Here is a 14,528-nt window from a genome sequence, read left to right as displayed (position 1 = left end):
GAGCCAACTACATGGTCATCTACCATCTTATGTTCCTGCAGCCCTTCGATAAGGCTGCCACTCCTTGTGAATACAAGACCTCTGACTGTTAAATGACTGTCAGTGGAACAATTATTGAGAGAAAGGAACATTTCAGAGGGACCTTGGTACTTACTCAATTTGAATTTTTTAAAAAAGTTCTAATTGAATCTCCCCACTGCCCCTCGCCCTCTGACTAACCAGGAAGTAAATCTTGTAAAAAACACACACATATATTTTAGTCCAATGTGTCAAGTAGGCAGGTCAAGTTTAGCTTCCAGTTTGCAAGATGCCCAAGTTCCGCAGCCGCACTCTCAAAACGATAGAAGCCTTGCCTTGGTGGGTCTTGCCTCTGGACTCTCCCGGTGACCCGGGCTGGGCCTCCTCTCGCCTTCTCCTCCCTTCTAGCTGATGCTGTGTGGCATGCAAGAGATTGACATGAGTGACTGGCAGAAGAACACCATCTATCGGCACTACACCAAGAACAGCAAGCAGATCCAGTGGTTCTGGCAGGTGAGCCTCCCAAGGAAGAGCTCCTCGCCAAGGGGTCCCCCATATGGACAGGGGGAAAGGAAGCTTTGCCCTGGACAGACTCTTGGATGTGGCAGAGTACTGACATATGCCTCTGGTCATACGCAGAGTGCATTTGCCTCATCAGTAAGTCACTGTGACGCATGACCTGTTTGCAGGACCTTTTAGTTCTGAGGATCTGACTTCCAACCAGATATCTCTCCCCCGCACTTAGCTGTCATTGCTATTAACACAGTCAGTGTTGCTTTGGGCAAATCCATGTCACTGAGAGCCTGAAATATTTTTGGGAAGGTGGGAGCCTGGTCTGACATCCCCTACCCATGTTGGCTGCAGGTGGTCAAGGATATGGACAACGAGAAGAGAATCAGGCTTCTGCAGTTTGTGACGGGGACTTGCCGGTTGCCAGTCGGAGGATTTGCTGAGCTTATTGGTATTTGTGCATTTGGCTGCCTAGGGAGGGGGAAGCAGGGGATTTCGCCGTCCCAGTTGCTGAGTGACTGTGGGAGAACTTCATGGTGGGGGGGAGGGTTGTGTGGTTCTGTCTGTCAGGCTTGGAGCAGGGCTATGGGGGCACGTGGAAGTTGTTTTGAGCCCGTTTGCTTGCCTTTGCTTGTGGTGAAGGAACTCAGCTCAATCTACTTCTCAGCTCTAGTCTTAGAGGTGGGGTGGGGTTGCCAAGGTGGTTTGCAAGCCAGTTTGCACTTGAAGTGCAACTGTGTGTTCTTGTCACACCCCATGGGTACGTTTTGTGGGTTTCTGATGTTGTGCTTCTTTTCTGACAGGCAGCAATGGGCCCCAGAAGTTCTGCATTGATAAGGTTGGCAAGGAGACCTGGCTTCCCCGTAGCCACACATGGTGAGTTCGTCTGCTTTGGCCCTCCCTGCCCATGCATTGGATGGGTGGGAGGGCACTTCCCTTCCTTCCCCCCTGCTGATTGGCTGCGCTGTCTTCCTTCTGCAGCTTCAACCGCCTGGATCTGCCTCCCTACAAGAGCTACGAGCAGCTGAAGGAGAAGCTCCTTTACGCCATTGAGGAGACAGAGGGCTTTGGGCAAGAGTGACTCCAAAGAGATCCTCCTGGGAAGCCATCCTGAATACCTGGAAATGGAGCCAAATCTCCAGGAAGGAAGGAAGGTGGAAGGAGGTGGCTTTGTGGAAGAGGGATTGCCCAGGCCTAGATCTTGTGGTTGGAGAACTAGAGGCTGCAGAAGGTGCTCCCCTTCTCTGCCCCCTCCCCCCCCCAAAAAAAATATTCATTTGCTTTCCAGCAGAGCAGTGGCTGCAAGTGGTATCCACCTCCTTCCCTGTGGATTCCTTGTACCAGTTTCTGAGCTATGCAGCCATTCTGCCCCACCTATGGGCCTCATGGGCTTTTGTCGTAGCTGCCTTTTAAAGCAATCCAGACCCACCCCCCACTGGTACCAACCCACCAGGACTTCCTGAACATTATGTCAAGGCATTCTGCACAGGAAAAAAGAGCACTTTTGAGAATTCCCCCCTTGCCAAGGACACTGGAGTGTGTTGCGAGCCCCTGCTCCAGATAGCCGCTGGGGATCAGTAGAGATGGGTGGGATCTAGAGGCAGGATTTCCTACAACTTTCCTAAACCCACCTCCTCTTCCCTGAGGCCTTTTCCCACTCCCTGTGCTGGTAGGTGAGGCTTCTGTGCCTTGCAACCACGCTGGTTTTCTGCTGAGAGCAGTGGGCAGGATTTGGCCCACATCCCAGGCCAAAGCCCACATCCTCCCCAAACCCATGAAGCAGAAGACAGGGCAGGGCCCCAGGCAGTCCCCAGCTGTGTCGTGGAGCAGGATCTGGGCTGTTCAAATGGGTACCCCACTCAACCCCAAAGGCTATAGACAAAGAGGCCTCAGGAAGAGAGAGGATGGCCTTTGGCCAGATTGCAGGGGAGGCCAAACCAGGCTTCAGCCAAGCATGGAGAACCTGAGTCTCCTGATCTGAGCTGTTCCAAGTCTTGTTGGAAGTGGGGCATCTCCTTTTTCTGGAGACATTGGTGCCCAGTGAGCTGCAAGATTGTAGGGGGAAGCCTTTACCTTGAATGTCTACAAAACAGGTTATCCCAAGTGCAGAACTCTGAACTTTTTTGCACTAAAAGGCAGAAAGAAGGGGCAGGGGGCGAACCAGAAGAATCCCCTGTCTTTATTTCTGGATGGGTTTTTTTTTTTAAAAATCCTCTGATTGGAGTATGTGTGGCTGGCACACCCTGAGAACAGGGACCAGATGCAAGAGTGGGAGTGGCATACATCTGCGTGTGTGTCCTATGGCTACATGGCGGAGGGTGGGGATGCCTCAAGCCTCCACAGCAAGGTGTATGTCTGCATATGAGAGCTGGACTGTGCGCGCGCGTGTTTGTTTGTTTGTAAGTAAGTGTGTATATAAAATGTGTATAAAAATGTGTATATAAATGTCTGTGGATACAAAGAATTGCAATAGCTTTTGATGGGGATCCTGGATAGTTTTGTACTGCATCATCCTGCCTCAGTGACGCCAATTTCTTGTGCAATAAACAATCCGCAGCTGCTTGTGGGCTTCATGTGTCCCTTTGTGCTTTGGGAGCCTGATGTGGCTTCTCCTGGGTGCTGGGGGGGGGGGTTCCCAAACGTGTACATGGCAAAGGTAGTTGCTGTGTTAAAGAGCCACAGGTGGGGGCCTCGCAGCTCTCATCACCTTCTGGTCTGTGTGCTTCCCCCAATCCCCCCACTGTAGGATGACCCAGTTGAGAGTTTGGCCTGACTCTTGCCTGTTTCCCTGCTTGCAGGTGGAGGTTTTTGACCCCCTGTTCCTAATGCTCTCGCTTGAAAGGGAGCAAGGGGAACATCCTGTGGACAGGCAAAGAAGGACAGCCCTAGGCAGGCCTGGAAAACCAGGGCTGACCAAAAGGGGTTAAATTCTCCTTGCTTTTAAGCACATCACCTAGCCCACTGCTGTGTGTCTGTCATACAACTTGTGTCTGTCATACAACTCAGCAGCTAGACGAATATCCCCATCTAGTCCACTTCAGCAGTGCAGAAGTTGCACACATTTTCGCAGCCCAAGTGGGGAGGCAGAGCAGCTCCTGCCACCACTGCTCAAGGGCCTGCAAAGGTTTGCATGCACTCAGAAGAGTGGAGAAAGGACCCCAAGGGGCTCAGTTGCAGGAGGGCTCATGTAGGCTGCTTGGACTTCAACGTTTTTCCTGTTCAGATTTTGAAAGTGTGTGCCCAGAAGAGGCTGGGGAGGGTGGTGTTCTTATATGCAGGAGTGCCATTGGGCTTTCCAGGATGGGCACCTGGCAGGCCACTGTCAGAACAGCAGGCTGGGCTAGATGGGGCCCCCTTGGGTCCGGTCGAGCTGCAGGGCTCTGCTTATGTTCTTCGAATGCTCGGACGGGAAAGCCACATTTTGCAGCAGTCCCAGGCCGCAGCCACTGTCTTCCCCAGCTGACTTGTCTCCTGCTCCAACCAGGGAAACCAAAGAGGCCCCCAAGCTAGCCTGGCGCCAAGGGAGCCATTGCAGGCCTGGCACACAGGCTGCTGCTCTTGGCATTTGGAAGCGAAGGTGGGGGGTGGGGGTGGGGGAGGTGTGACCACTTCCTCCAACTCTTTAGCGCACAACCAGAGCCAGAATGGCTCTGCTGGGCAGCATTTGGTGCCAAAGACAAGCCCCCTGTGTTTCAGAGGAAGTTTCCAGGGCCTGGGGGGGGGGGAATTTGCAAAGGCTTCTACCTGAAGGACTGTCAGAGGGGAGGGGTTGGGGCCTGTAGCGGAAAGATTTCCCCTCCTCTCTGCCGACTTTAAAAGCATGGCTTTGTCCCTGAAGGCAGAGAGCAGCCTTGTGTTGTGGGCAGAAGGAGGGAGCAGCAAAACATGTTTAGCTTGGCCAAGAGGCACAGACTGGCTTTGTGAGCTCTGCTGCAGGGAAAGAAGATCACCCTGTTCTCTGGGGAAGCAAAGCAGCCAGAGATTCCCACTACTGGGGGAGTCACTTTGGGAAACCAGGAGGGCGAGCCCCATGCCCTTGTTTGGCCAGTTAAACCCTCACACATTCCAAACTGGAGGTGAGTGGCCCCTGCCAGCGTTAGGGTGTGACGGCTTGGAAGGTGCTGGGGCAAGCTTTGCCATCTTCCAGGCTCTCAAGCTAGTTTGCTTTCTGTTCCATCTCCCAGGAGAAAACAAAAGCAATGGAGCCAAATAGCAGCAAAGTGACGGAGAGGAAGGCTGGGCCAAAGACAAGAGGGCAGTGGCTATTTTAGAAGCAGTGCTATTAAGGCAGCTTGCAATGGCTCTCACTTCCAAGATAACTTAAAGTGGCTGGGGGGTGGAGAGAACCTGTGGGTCTCTAGCTGTTGCTGGACTACAACTCCCATCATCCCTGGCTATGGTGGATGGGAGTGTTGAAAGCAGGGGGAGCACAGGTCAGTAGATCAGTGGTCCAACTGACCTCCACCCTGCTTGTAGCTTATAGGGCTGAAAAGCCTGTGCCCCTGTGGAGCCACAGCCAGGTGAAATAGATCATACAGGCCAGCAGAACTCTCGTGAAAGGCAACTTCATCTTCTACTAGGGAGGGGCCATAGCTCAAAAGGTGAAGCACATTTGTGTGCAGAAGTTCCCATGCCTATTTTAAAGGCTCAGTAGGCAATGGGAAAGACCTGTTGCCAGGAACAGACCCTATTTGGTTAAATGGACAGAGCCTGGTCTGGTAGAGGACAGCATCCCATTTCCCCCCTCTTAGACTGTGTATTGTTTGGGGCATTCTAAGCAGAACCAGCAGGTCACTCTGAGCTGACCACCTTGTGCCATGATAATCCTATAAAGTCATTCAGATGAAAAATAACACCCAGCAAACTTCCAAACTTTTGCTTTTTTAGCACCAATCTATTTACCAGTAGTTAGTGCTCATGTTACAGGGACATGGGTGGCACTGTGGGTTAAACCACAGAGCCTAGGACTTGCCAATCAGAAGGTCGGTGGTTCGAATCCCCGTGATGGGGTGAGCTCCCGTTGTTTGGTCCCTGCTCCTGCCAACCTAGTAGTTCAAAAGCATGTCAAAGTGCAAGTAGATAAATAGGTACCGCTCTGGTGGGACGGTAAACGGTGTTTCCGTGTGTTGCTCTGGTTCTCCAGAAGCAGCTTAGTCTTGCTGGCCACATGACCTGGAAGCTGTGCGCCTGCTCCCTCGGCCAATAAAGCGAGATGAGCGCCACAATCCCAGAGTTGGCCACGACTGGACCTAATGGTCAGGGGTCCCTTTACCTTTACCTTAGTGCACATGTTAATTCCTTATCCAAGTGCGCAAAGATGTTGGAGAGCATCCAGCACAGACAGCTGTGAAACAAATCTGGTGACTTCCCTTGCAATTAGGAGCCTCTCCTAATCGGTGCATGTTGCACACAGGTCTCTTTCCCTCTTTCCCTAGCAAAACACAGAACTTTAGCTATTTCTCTACAATGTTCTTCACTCTACCAAAGGCAATTACAGTACTGAATCAACTCATGAAACCAGATCTTTTGGACATGATCTAGTCTTGCAATAAGCAGCAGCCTACTGGCTTCTAGATAGTTCTATTCAACCATTGTCACCTTGATTCTCATTCCTTCCACCATCAGCTACTGTGTTCGTGTTGAATTTCTCATCTGACTAGCCAGGACTCCAAGGGGGTGAGGGGAATGTCCTTTTTCACACAAGCAGCTTTGGGCTCCTTGACTGTCTGACCTCCTTCCTAGTTTGCAGAAAAGCCCTTCTGGATTTCATCAGCATCTTGCCAAAGCCACTTGGGAGAACTGCTGCCAATCCTTAACAGGCAGTTTCCTTTGTAATTAGAGGGGCTGCAGTGGGGGCTGAGTTTGAAGTCACCGTTGTCACAGGCTTGGCTGCTGTATCAGAGCTCTGCTCTTGCTGCTCTGGGAATTGGAGGGCGGCAGTTGTCGTAATCTCCAATTTCACTGGTGGGCCAAAGAGCCTGTAAATTAGCAATTCTTGTCTCAGGAACAAACATCTTCCAGAGAGGTTTTGTCCTAAGCAAAGGGCCTACCCTGAGCATCTGACTTGCTATAGAAAAGCAGATAAAAAGACTTCACAGGGAAATGCAGAGGTTGGTTGTTTCCGCACAGGTTTGAATCCCAGTTTCAGGTCTCCCTACAGCAACCAGGCAGCTACTTGAAAAAGCAAAAGCAGAAACAGAGTAAAAGTTCTGCAAAAAAGGGCCTCAGACAGATGTGTGCAAAAGCAATGAGAGAGGAAGAAACAAAAATCAAGGATGCTGTGCTGGAGAAAAGTGCAAATCTTTTCCCCATGTCTCATAAAACAAGACCTCAGGCTCTGGAACTGATTGGTAGCTGACCTAAAACATGCAAAAGGAAGTACTTCACAGAATGCAGAAATAATTCACAGAATTCACTCCAGCAAGGTGTACTGATCACAACAGCTAGGTATTTACATATATTTATGCATATTTATGTGTGTGCACATGCATGTGTGTCTACAAAACAACAAACATTAACAAAAAAGAAATAAAACAGGAAAATGACAAAAACAGAAGTGGTATGTCTCTGAATACCAGTTGCTGGAAATTACAAGTAGGGAAAGTTACTGTTGTGCTCAGATCCTGCTTGCAGGCTTCCCACTGGCATCTGGTTGGCCACTGCAAGAACTGAATGTGGTGTCAGATGGGCCTTTGGTCTGATGCAGCACCCAGATTCTGCCCATGTTCCTGTTTCATCTCTCTACTCTCTTCCTAAGTAAAGATGTCTTCCTTAAACCACTATGTCTGTGAAGCGGAAAGCAAACGACCTGGTCAAGGCTAAATATCTCCCCTTCATGCCACCTGTCTTGAAAGAGGCTATGGGTGAGGAAGGTTCCTAGTAAAGTAGCCTCCTTCAGCCCCAAAAGTTTGCCAGCTTGTTCTTGGACAAGGTGGGCATACGTGGCAGTGGTAAGCAATTAATGGTCACCTCACGAGCAAGCAATCTCTCTAACCCTCTCCTATTGTGCAACGGTCAAGATCTTGCCTCTTTTGTGGATAATGTGCATTTTTTACTCTCTTATTGTATGATGGTTTTACTGTTGATGGCTTGTATGTCATTTAAACTTTCCCCTACTTTGGGGGTTGTATTGAGAGGATTTCTCAAGCCAGCTGCATGAGTGTTTGCTGCCACCTGGCGGCTGAAGCTCATTATTGCATGAGCTCTGGCAAAGAAGTACCAGTACCTCAGGTTGTTGTTGTCTTTGCTGTTGTTGTTTATAGTCGTTTAGTCGTGTCCGACTCTTCGTGACCCCATGGACCAGAGCACACCAGGCACTTCTGTCTTCCACTGCCTCCCGCAGTTTGGTCAGACTCATGTTTGTAGCTTCAAAGTCTTTGCTGTACTTCAGAACAAATCCAGGCAAGAGCTGGCCTGTGGTCTACCTCTGATGTGTGCATCTGGGGGTGCATGCCCCCATAACAGACTTTCTTGGTTATGGGATTAAGCTTATGGTCTCACTGGCCAGACTGGATAGTGCAGTTTATGGTGTGCGTCCGTGGGACCTGCTTTTGAACACTGTGAGCAAACAAGACCAAGACTCCGTCTTTGTAGCTGGCTGAAGAGGCATTATGCCATGCCAGGGCTGACAGCTTTTGCTAAAGCAAAGACTAACCAGGCTGTCTGCCCTAGTGCCATTTCTTGCTTCAGGCTGTATACAGGCCTGTATCAAGGACAGGGAACCTTTTTCAGTCAAAGGGCCACATGACAGTGGTAGGCAGGGGCAGAGGCAAAAGTAGGTGGAGAAATTAATATACATTTCCCCTTTATGTAGCAGCTTTTGTTTCTACACACATTCCTCTCTCTCATCCATCCAGCCAATTAGAAATATTAAGAATTCTGGGACACATTCCAGCCAGCCAAAAACACTCCTTGAAAAACTTCTCCACCTACTTCAAGCAGAGCTGGTGAAGAATCTCATAGAATCAGAGTTGGAAGGGAGCCTAATGGTCATCTAGTCCAACCCCCTCCAGTACAGGAATCTCAACTAAAGCATGCATTACAGCTGGCCATCCAACAATTGCTTTACAATTTCCAGAAAGCACCTCAAGGGCCATGCAAATTCTGGGGGTGCATTTGGCCTCATGGCTTATGATCATCCCTGCCATAGATGGTCCAGTTAAACAGATATTGCTCAGGTCATCTCATCTTCTATCTAGCTACCCACCTACAAACCAAAGCAGTTCTGGGTACCCCCCAAGCCTCTACTAACAAAAAAAGCCTACAGCCAGCACCAGAGTTCAGTTTACAAGGTTTTAATATACAAATACAAAATCCTACTCTACTTCTTCTCTTTTTTCTCCTCTTTCTTGCCATCACTCTTCTCCTTATCTTTGTCTTTCTCATCCTTCCTCTCCTTTTTGCTCTCCTCTTTCTCCTGCCCCTCCTTCTTCTCTGCATCTCTATTGGCAATCTTGTTGTTTATGAGGTTGTGGAGGGCAACCACAGAGCGGATGAGTGAAGCCAAGTAGACCACCACCATCTGGTCATTGGTCTTCAGATAGAAGGCCTTGACAAACTCTTGCAAGTTGACGTCAGGCAGCAGGTTGAAGACATCCTGGAGCTGGTAGATGATCTGGTGGTTGATGGGAAGTTTGCCCATGGCCACTTTCTCCAGGTAGCTCCTGATGTCTAGAAGCTTGGAGTTCAGTCCCTTCAAGCCGTGGACCTGGTTTGTGATGCGCTGAGAAAGGGTGCCTACAGTGGTATCTTTAATATCCCTGAAACAGCCAAGAAAGGGGTCAGAACAAGAGAACCCATTTGGCAGGAAAGGAAGAATAGAATTATTTTTCTCTGCCACATTACAGAAATCAATGCTGGGCATTTCTACAGTTGGATTAGAAATCTGAATCTCCTCTGGACCAACCAACCCATACAAAGACATGGGGATATAAGCGAATATCAATTGCATTGTGGGGAGGTGCAGGTTCTGCTTGTAGGCTTCCCCTTAGAATAAGACCAGATGCTAGATGGGCACCCTTTGGCCTAATCCAGCATGGGAAATATGGTGGCACATTTGCATGGCTAAGGGATAGGCTACCACTAGATCCCAATGAAGGGTGGCTGTCAGGATAAATTAAAGATGATGCCTCTATTAAGCTGGCGAGGTGTGTGGCCTTGCAGGGGTCAAAGGCATTCTGCATCCATTATTTTATATCTGCAAGATGGGAATGCCTGCCTCCCTGTATTATCTTGAGGAGTAACTATGTAAGCAGAACACAAGCTCAGAAGTCTGAAGTGACAGGCGAGAAAGGTATTTTTTTACCGTAGCAGGTGCTCCACCCCAACTTCCTCCGCTTCTTCTGCTCCAATTTCACTGGTCACATGTTCAAAGGTCTTAGAGGTGGGTGTCCCATCCTTTGGGGTGCAAGCAGAGACCAGGCATGAAAGTAATCACCTTTATTCAACTTCTGGGCAGTGTGTGTGTGTGTGTGTGTGTGTGTGTGTGTGTGTCTGAACCCTGGAAAAACTTACAATTGTTGCATAAGAAGCCAAGAGTTGCTGAAGAATAAGAAGAGATCCATAACTGGCCAATGGAAGAAACACACTAACCCTAAATTACCTCCACAAGGAAGTGTGACTTGAATTAATAATAAACACTGGCAAGTTCTTTCATCCTAAGCAGAGTTTTTTTCAGGTACTCTGTAGGGTGCTGGCTGCAAAAGGAGTCACATGAGCAAGGTACAGGCAGCATTCCTGTTATTGGCTCAGCCTGTTTTAGTCTGGTCCTTTGGTTGACACTGAAATGTATGAGGGAAAAGCAACTTGATGTGCATAAACCCAGGATACTCACATCATGAACTTCTTCCACAGAGATGTAGGCTTCAGTGGGCAGCCCCAGGTCCTTTGGCTTTACATCGATAATTACCAATACCTGTTTGAAAGAAACCCATTAGTGCCTATTGGTGGAAAACAAAACCTACCAGTCTCCTTCCAGTAATTTGCAGCCTGCCACTGCATAAAGGATCATCTTGCCATTTCCAACTTGTTCTTACAAGTTGCAGTAACATCAAATAGCAAGCCTTGTCAGGATTTCTAGGTTGTGAGTGGCTCTTACCGAGTTTGAGCAGTATCTTTTCATTAGCTCATTGATAGCAATGTCATTCTTGTGCAGCTTGGGACCTGTGTGGTACCATCCCACAATTCTTTCCCTGGCTAGGAAAAAGACACAGAAAGCAAAGCAAGAGTCAGAGTACACGAAGCATCTGGAAGAGGGCTCAACCTCCAAGAGCCATTTCCTTCCTCTACTGTTCCACTGGAAGTGGGACTTTGCAGGAATAAAGCATGGTTCTACATGCAATGATATTGTATAGCAAACGGGATGAGACTTTAGAATTTCTCACAACCTGAGCCTATCATTCATACTGGACATTGCTTACATCCAAAGTTTACTGGACTTGGACATCAGCTTCAAAATAAATTTTATAGGTACAGAATACTACACTTTGAACGTTGGCAAAATAGACAAGATATGCCCAACCTTGAGGACTTTGCCAAACGACTGAACAACAAAAAGCCTATTTACTGCACACACAAGCTATAACAAGACCCTTCCTTCAAGTAGCATGTAGTCTAAAATATGGTTTTTTTGCTGGGGCATTGGGTTAAAACATGAGAGGTTTTGCAGAATCTGATGTTGAAGGGTGACCCAGTTCCTTCATTTTCTCACTAACAGAGGTGTTCATCTCCAAAATGAAAAACTTTTTAATAACTAAGCATCTGTGAGCAGTCATAGCAAAGTTATTTAAATAACATCACTTTTTGGCTTTTCCTAGTGATAGATTTAGCTGTGACTTGCACTTCTAGCTAACCAAGCATTGCTTACCATTTACTTTCTTGAACATCCCATACATGTTCTCCAGATAGTCATGGTCCAAAAACCATACAGAGTCATCTTTATCATCTTCGTCAAAGGGGACTGTGGGTAAAAAAAGAGAATCCAAACCATGGCATGAATTTCCAGCCTTTAAAAAAACACCATGGAAATGGTTTATTGAATATTTACAAATAACCTGTAAACAGTAAGGACATTGGCGGGATTATTGTAATAACCTGCAGTTTTACAAGAGTATTATAGTTAAAGTAGATGAATAAATTAGAAAATTAAGTTAATTTGGAATATGCAGAAAATATAAAAAATAAATTTAAGGAACCACAAAGAGGGGGAAGGAAGTTGAGTTTTGAAATGTTAAAATGATTGTAAAATTACTGAAATGAATAAAACTGAAAATCATAAATAAATTTTAAAAAGGAAAGTGACAATTTTGCCAAGTTGCATCCCATGTGGTGGGAATTAAGAGCAGCCCAAAGAGGGTCCAGGTAGTCCAGCACTTTGTTCTCACAGATGCCTCTGGGAAGCTGGCAAGTCACTTAGAAAGGGATCCAGTCTTCACATTACAGAGGTGAGGATGATTTAAATTTCTATTCCACCCTTCATGAGAGGATCACAGGGCTTTTGAAAAAAACAAGTTATCATGCACTGAGTAAGACTACTGGACTATCCAATCCCAGTACTGGTCTCCTGAGTGGCTACCCAGCATCTTAGGCAGGGGAGTTTTTTTATCAGCTGCCACTTAGTCCTTTTTAAAGGGAAATGCCAGGGACTGCACATTCTGTGAGCAAAGCATGCATTCAACAACTGACCTACAAAAGTTCCCCAAGGAACAGAAGATGCCATTATTATTTATTATATTCATATCCTGCCCTTCCTCCCAAAGGAGCCCAGGGAGACAAACAGCATGTGGTGAGCAATAAAAGCATCTTTTTAAATACAGTAATGAAGTCAATCTCTTTACCTAGGGTCTTACCTAGGTGGGTCTTTCAGCCCCACCTAGAAATACCACTGGGGATTGAATCTGGTATCTTCTGCAAGCAAAGCAGAAGATACTCTACCACTGATTTAGGACCTCTTCCTACTACAGTATTGACCGTAGTATGAGGTACATGTAATTGCAGCCCACAAGATTAATGACCGGACGAGATCACAAGTTTCTAGAACTGGGCAGACTCATATTTAAACTAAAGGTAGATGAAAGAATGATGATTCCCTGGAGCAGACTATGGAAAGCGAAGGCTGGCTTCCGACAGCCTGAGAATTCGAGGGACCGCATTTAAGCTTTTAGCCAAACACAATCCAGCAGGTTCCTAACTGGGCTCCTTTGGATTATTATTTAATCAGAGGGCTGTTGAAAACTCAAGACTATCAACCAAGTTTCAATTGAGATTTATGACTAAGCTTTTCTGGGTCTCTCACATTTAAGACAAAAGGTGGGGAACCTCTGACCCTCCAAATGCTGCTGATGGAACTAGGAGTCCAACAACATATGGAGGGCCATAGGTTCCCCACCAACAATTTAAGGGACAAACCCCAAATTTCCCCAAATCCATTAATGGGGTGGAAAATGTTAGGGTAGGAGTGTATATTACAACCACATCTGGCTTGCTAGACAACCTTAGAGATCTCAGGCATCACTTTACCTGCAAAGCTGTTGGAGACATCCAAAATCTTCTTCTGCCATGAACCCAAGAGAACCCCCACAACTCGCTTCTGATTTCCAACTTTTCCTATCCTAAAATAGAAAGGCAAAATCAAAAGAAAGATGAGATACATTGATGTGCAGCATAAACTATTCCTGAACTGAATTTTTATCAACTCAGGGCAATGAAAACCAGCATAACTAAGGTGGGAGGAAAAGAGTATGTAGCAACTTGCCAAGACTCCCAACAGAAGGAGTCTTGATAGTCACCAGGGAGGAGGCAGCTGAGTGTTGATGGCTTGTCTTCTTCTGATGGTTAATGGAGGAAGTCAAGATACAAAAAGCTGACTTAGCCCACCAATCCACCTAGCCCCAAAGTGTCAGCACTGGCAGTGACTCTCCAAGGTCTATGTCACAGCATGGCCTTTCCCACCACCTGCTTCTGAAATCCATTTAGCAGGTGTGGTTTCTGGGGGAGAAATGTTGAACCTGCTGCTTGTAAAGCAAATGCTCTGCCACATACCTACTCAGTCAAGTTGGCACAGCCATGCGCTGGTTGCATGTATTTCATGCATGCAGCTGTGTCTGCTACTCAGGAAGCAAGTATATTTTAAGTTATATCAATTCACTTATATTCCGCTTTTCCACTCAAGAGTCTGGAAAAGCAGTGGCAAAAGATGAATCTCATCCTCGCTCTACACGCGGTAAACACACCCCAATAAACATAAAGAGCATGTCTGCGAAAAGTAGCATCCATCCCCCCTCCATGAAGTCTCTGGCCCAAAGGCTCGTTTGTTGGGGTGCAGAGAGAGAGAGCAGCCGCTTGGCCTGCAGAAGGAAAGAGGTTCCGCGTTCAACCCCCGAAAGCTGCTCCGAGGAGGATCGGGGAGCCAGGCAGATAAGACAGGCCTCTCCCCTGGGCTCGACTGCCTCACTCCGCGATAAAGGCAGCCGCTTCCTTTATTGCTCCGAGGCCTCGCCAAAGCCAGAGGGTCTCCCCAACCGAAACCCGGGGTTGGGACATAGGCGGGAAGGCGGCTTCAGCCCGGGCCCCTGACTAAGCTGTCTTTCCGCGGCCTCCACTCCGGCGCTTCTTTACACTAGTTTCCTCGCAGCTCGCTGCCCCTGAGCATGTGCAAAGCGCGACCCCAGCCCTACGGCCCCCTGCCTCCCTAAGCCCAGGCCTGCCGGCCATGACTCAGCCCGGCCGGCCGGCCGCCGCCTCCCTCACCGGTTAAAGTGATCGACCACGCTCAGCAGCACCAACGGGTGGACCACCACTCGCTCCACGGCCAGCTCCGGCATAGCAGCGGCGGCTTCGCGGCCTCCACGTCCTGGCCTAGTTCCTGGCCTCCTTCTCCCGGTAAGCAAAGCGCCTCTCAGTGACTCAGGGCACCGGGTGTGAAGCAAGCGATGCTGAGGGAGGAGCTGGGTAGCCGCGCCATCTTGGGAAGGGCAACCGCAGTGACGTCACGCGACTTCCTT

At 48.2% G+C, this 14,528-nt stretch overlaps 3 protein-coding genes across 3 annotated transcripts in view; 1 reads left to right on the top strand and 2 right to left on the bottom strand.

Moving 5' to 3' along the window:
• Positions 1-3,090, top strand: part of WWP2 (WW domain containing E3 ubiquitin protein ligase 2) — a 37,838-nt gene extending 34,748 nt beyond the window's left edge. The window contains 4 exon segments of the mRNA XM_081923298.1: positions 427-531; positions 883-979; positions 1,332-1,404; positions 1,510-3,090. Of these exon segments, the coding sequence (XP_081779424.1) occupies positions 427-531; positions 883-979; positions 1,332-1,404; positions 1,510-1,609 (375 nt within the window). The 3' untranslated portion in view covers positions 1,610-3,090.
• NQO1 (NAD(P)H quinone dehydrogenase 1) overlaps positions 1-14,528 on the bottom strand; it is a 180,277-nt gene that overhangs the window by 49,086 nt on the left and 116,663 nt on the right. The gene's annotated exons all lie outside the window — the stretch shown is intronic.
• PSMD7 (proteasome 26S subunit, non-ATPase 7) lies at positions 8,807-14,510 on the bottom strand. Its single transcript, XM_081923300.1, has 7 exons — positions 14,275-14,510; positions 13,045-13,136; positions 11,393-11,485; positions 10,625-10,722; positions 10,361-10,441; positions 9,833-9,924; positions 8,807-9,287 (listed from the first exon to the last, which is right to left on the bottom strand). The coding sequence occupies exons 1-7, from the start codon at positions 14,346-14,348 to the stop codon at positions 8,849-8,851; spliced, it is 969 nt and encodes a 322-aa protein (XP_081779426.1). The 5' UTR covers positions 14,349-14,510; the 3' UTR covers positions 8,807-8,848.

Source organism: Podarcis melisellensis (genome assembly GCF_964234715.1).
Source record: "Podarcis melisellensis genome assembly, chromosome: 8".
Taxonomy (NCBI): Eukaryota; Metazoa; Chordata; class Lepidosauria; order Squamata; family Lacertidae; genus Podarcis; species Podarcis melisellensis.
The sequence above is the reverse complement of the archived record's forward strand: the minus strand, read 5'-3'. Positions and strand labels throughout refer to the sequence as shown.

Excerpts from the sequence above, each read along its gene's own strand:
- PSMD7 (XM_081923300.1), bottom strand. The coding sequence starts at position 14,348 with ATGCCGGAGCTGGCCGTGGAGCGAGTGGTGGTCCACCCGTTGGTGCTG. Across the intron at positions 13,137-14,274 it reads GTGGTCGATCACTTTAACCG|GATAGGAAAAGTTGGAAATC; the intron begins GTGAGGGAGGCG and ends TTTCTATTTTAG. Across the intron at positions 9,925-10,360 it reads CTGTGGAAGAAGTTCATGAT|GATGGGACACCCACCTCTAA; the intron begins GTGAGTATCCTG and ends TGCACCCCAAAG.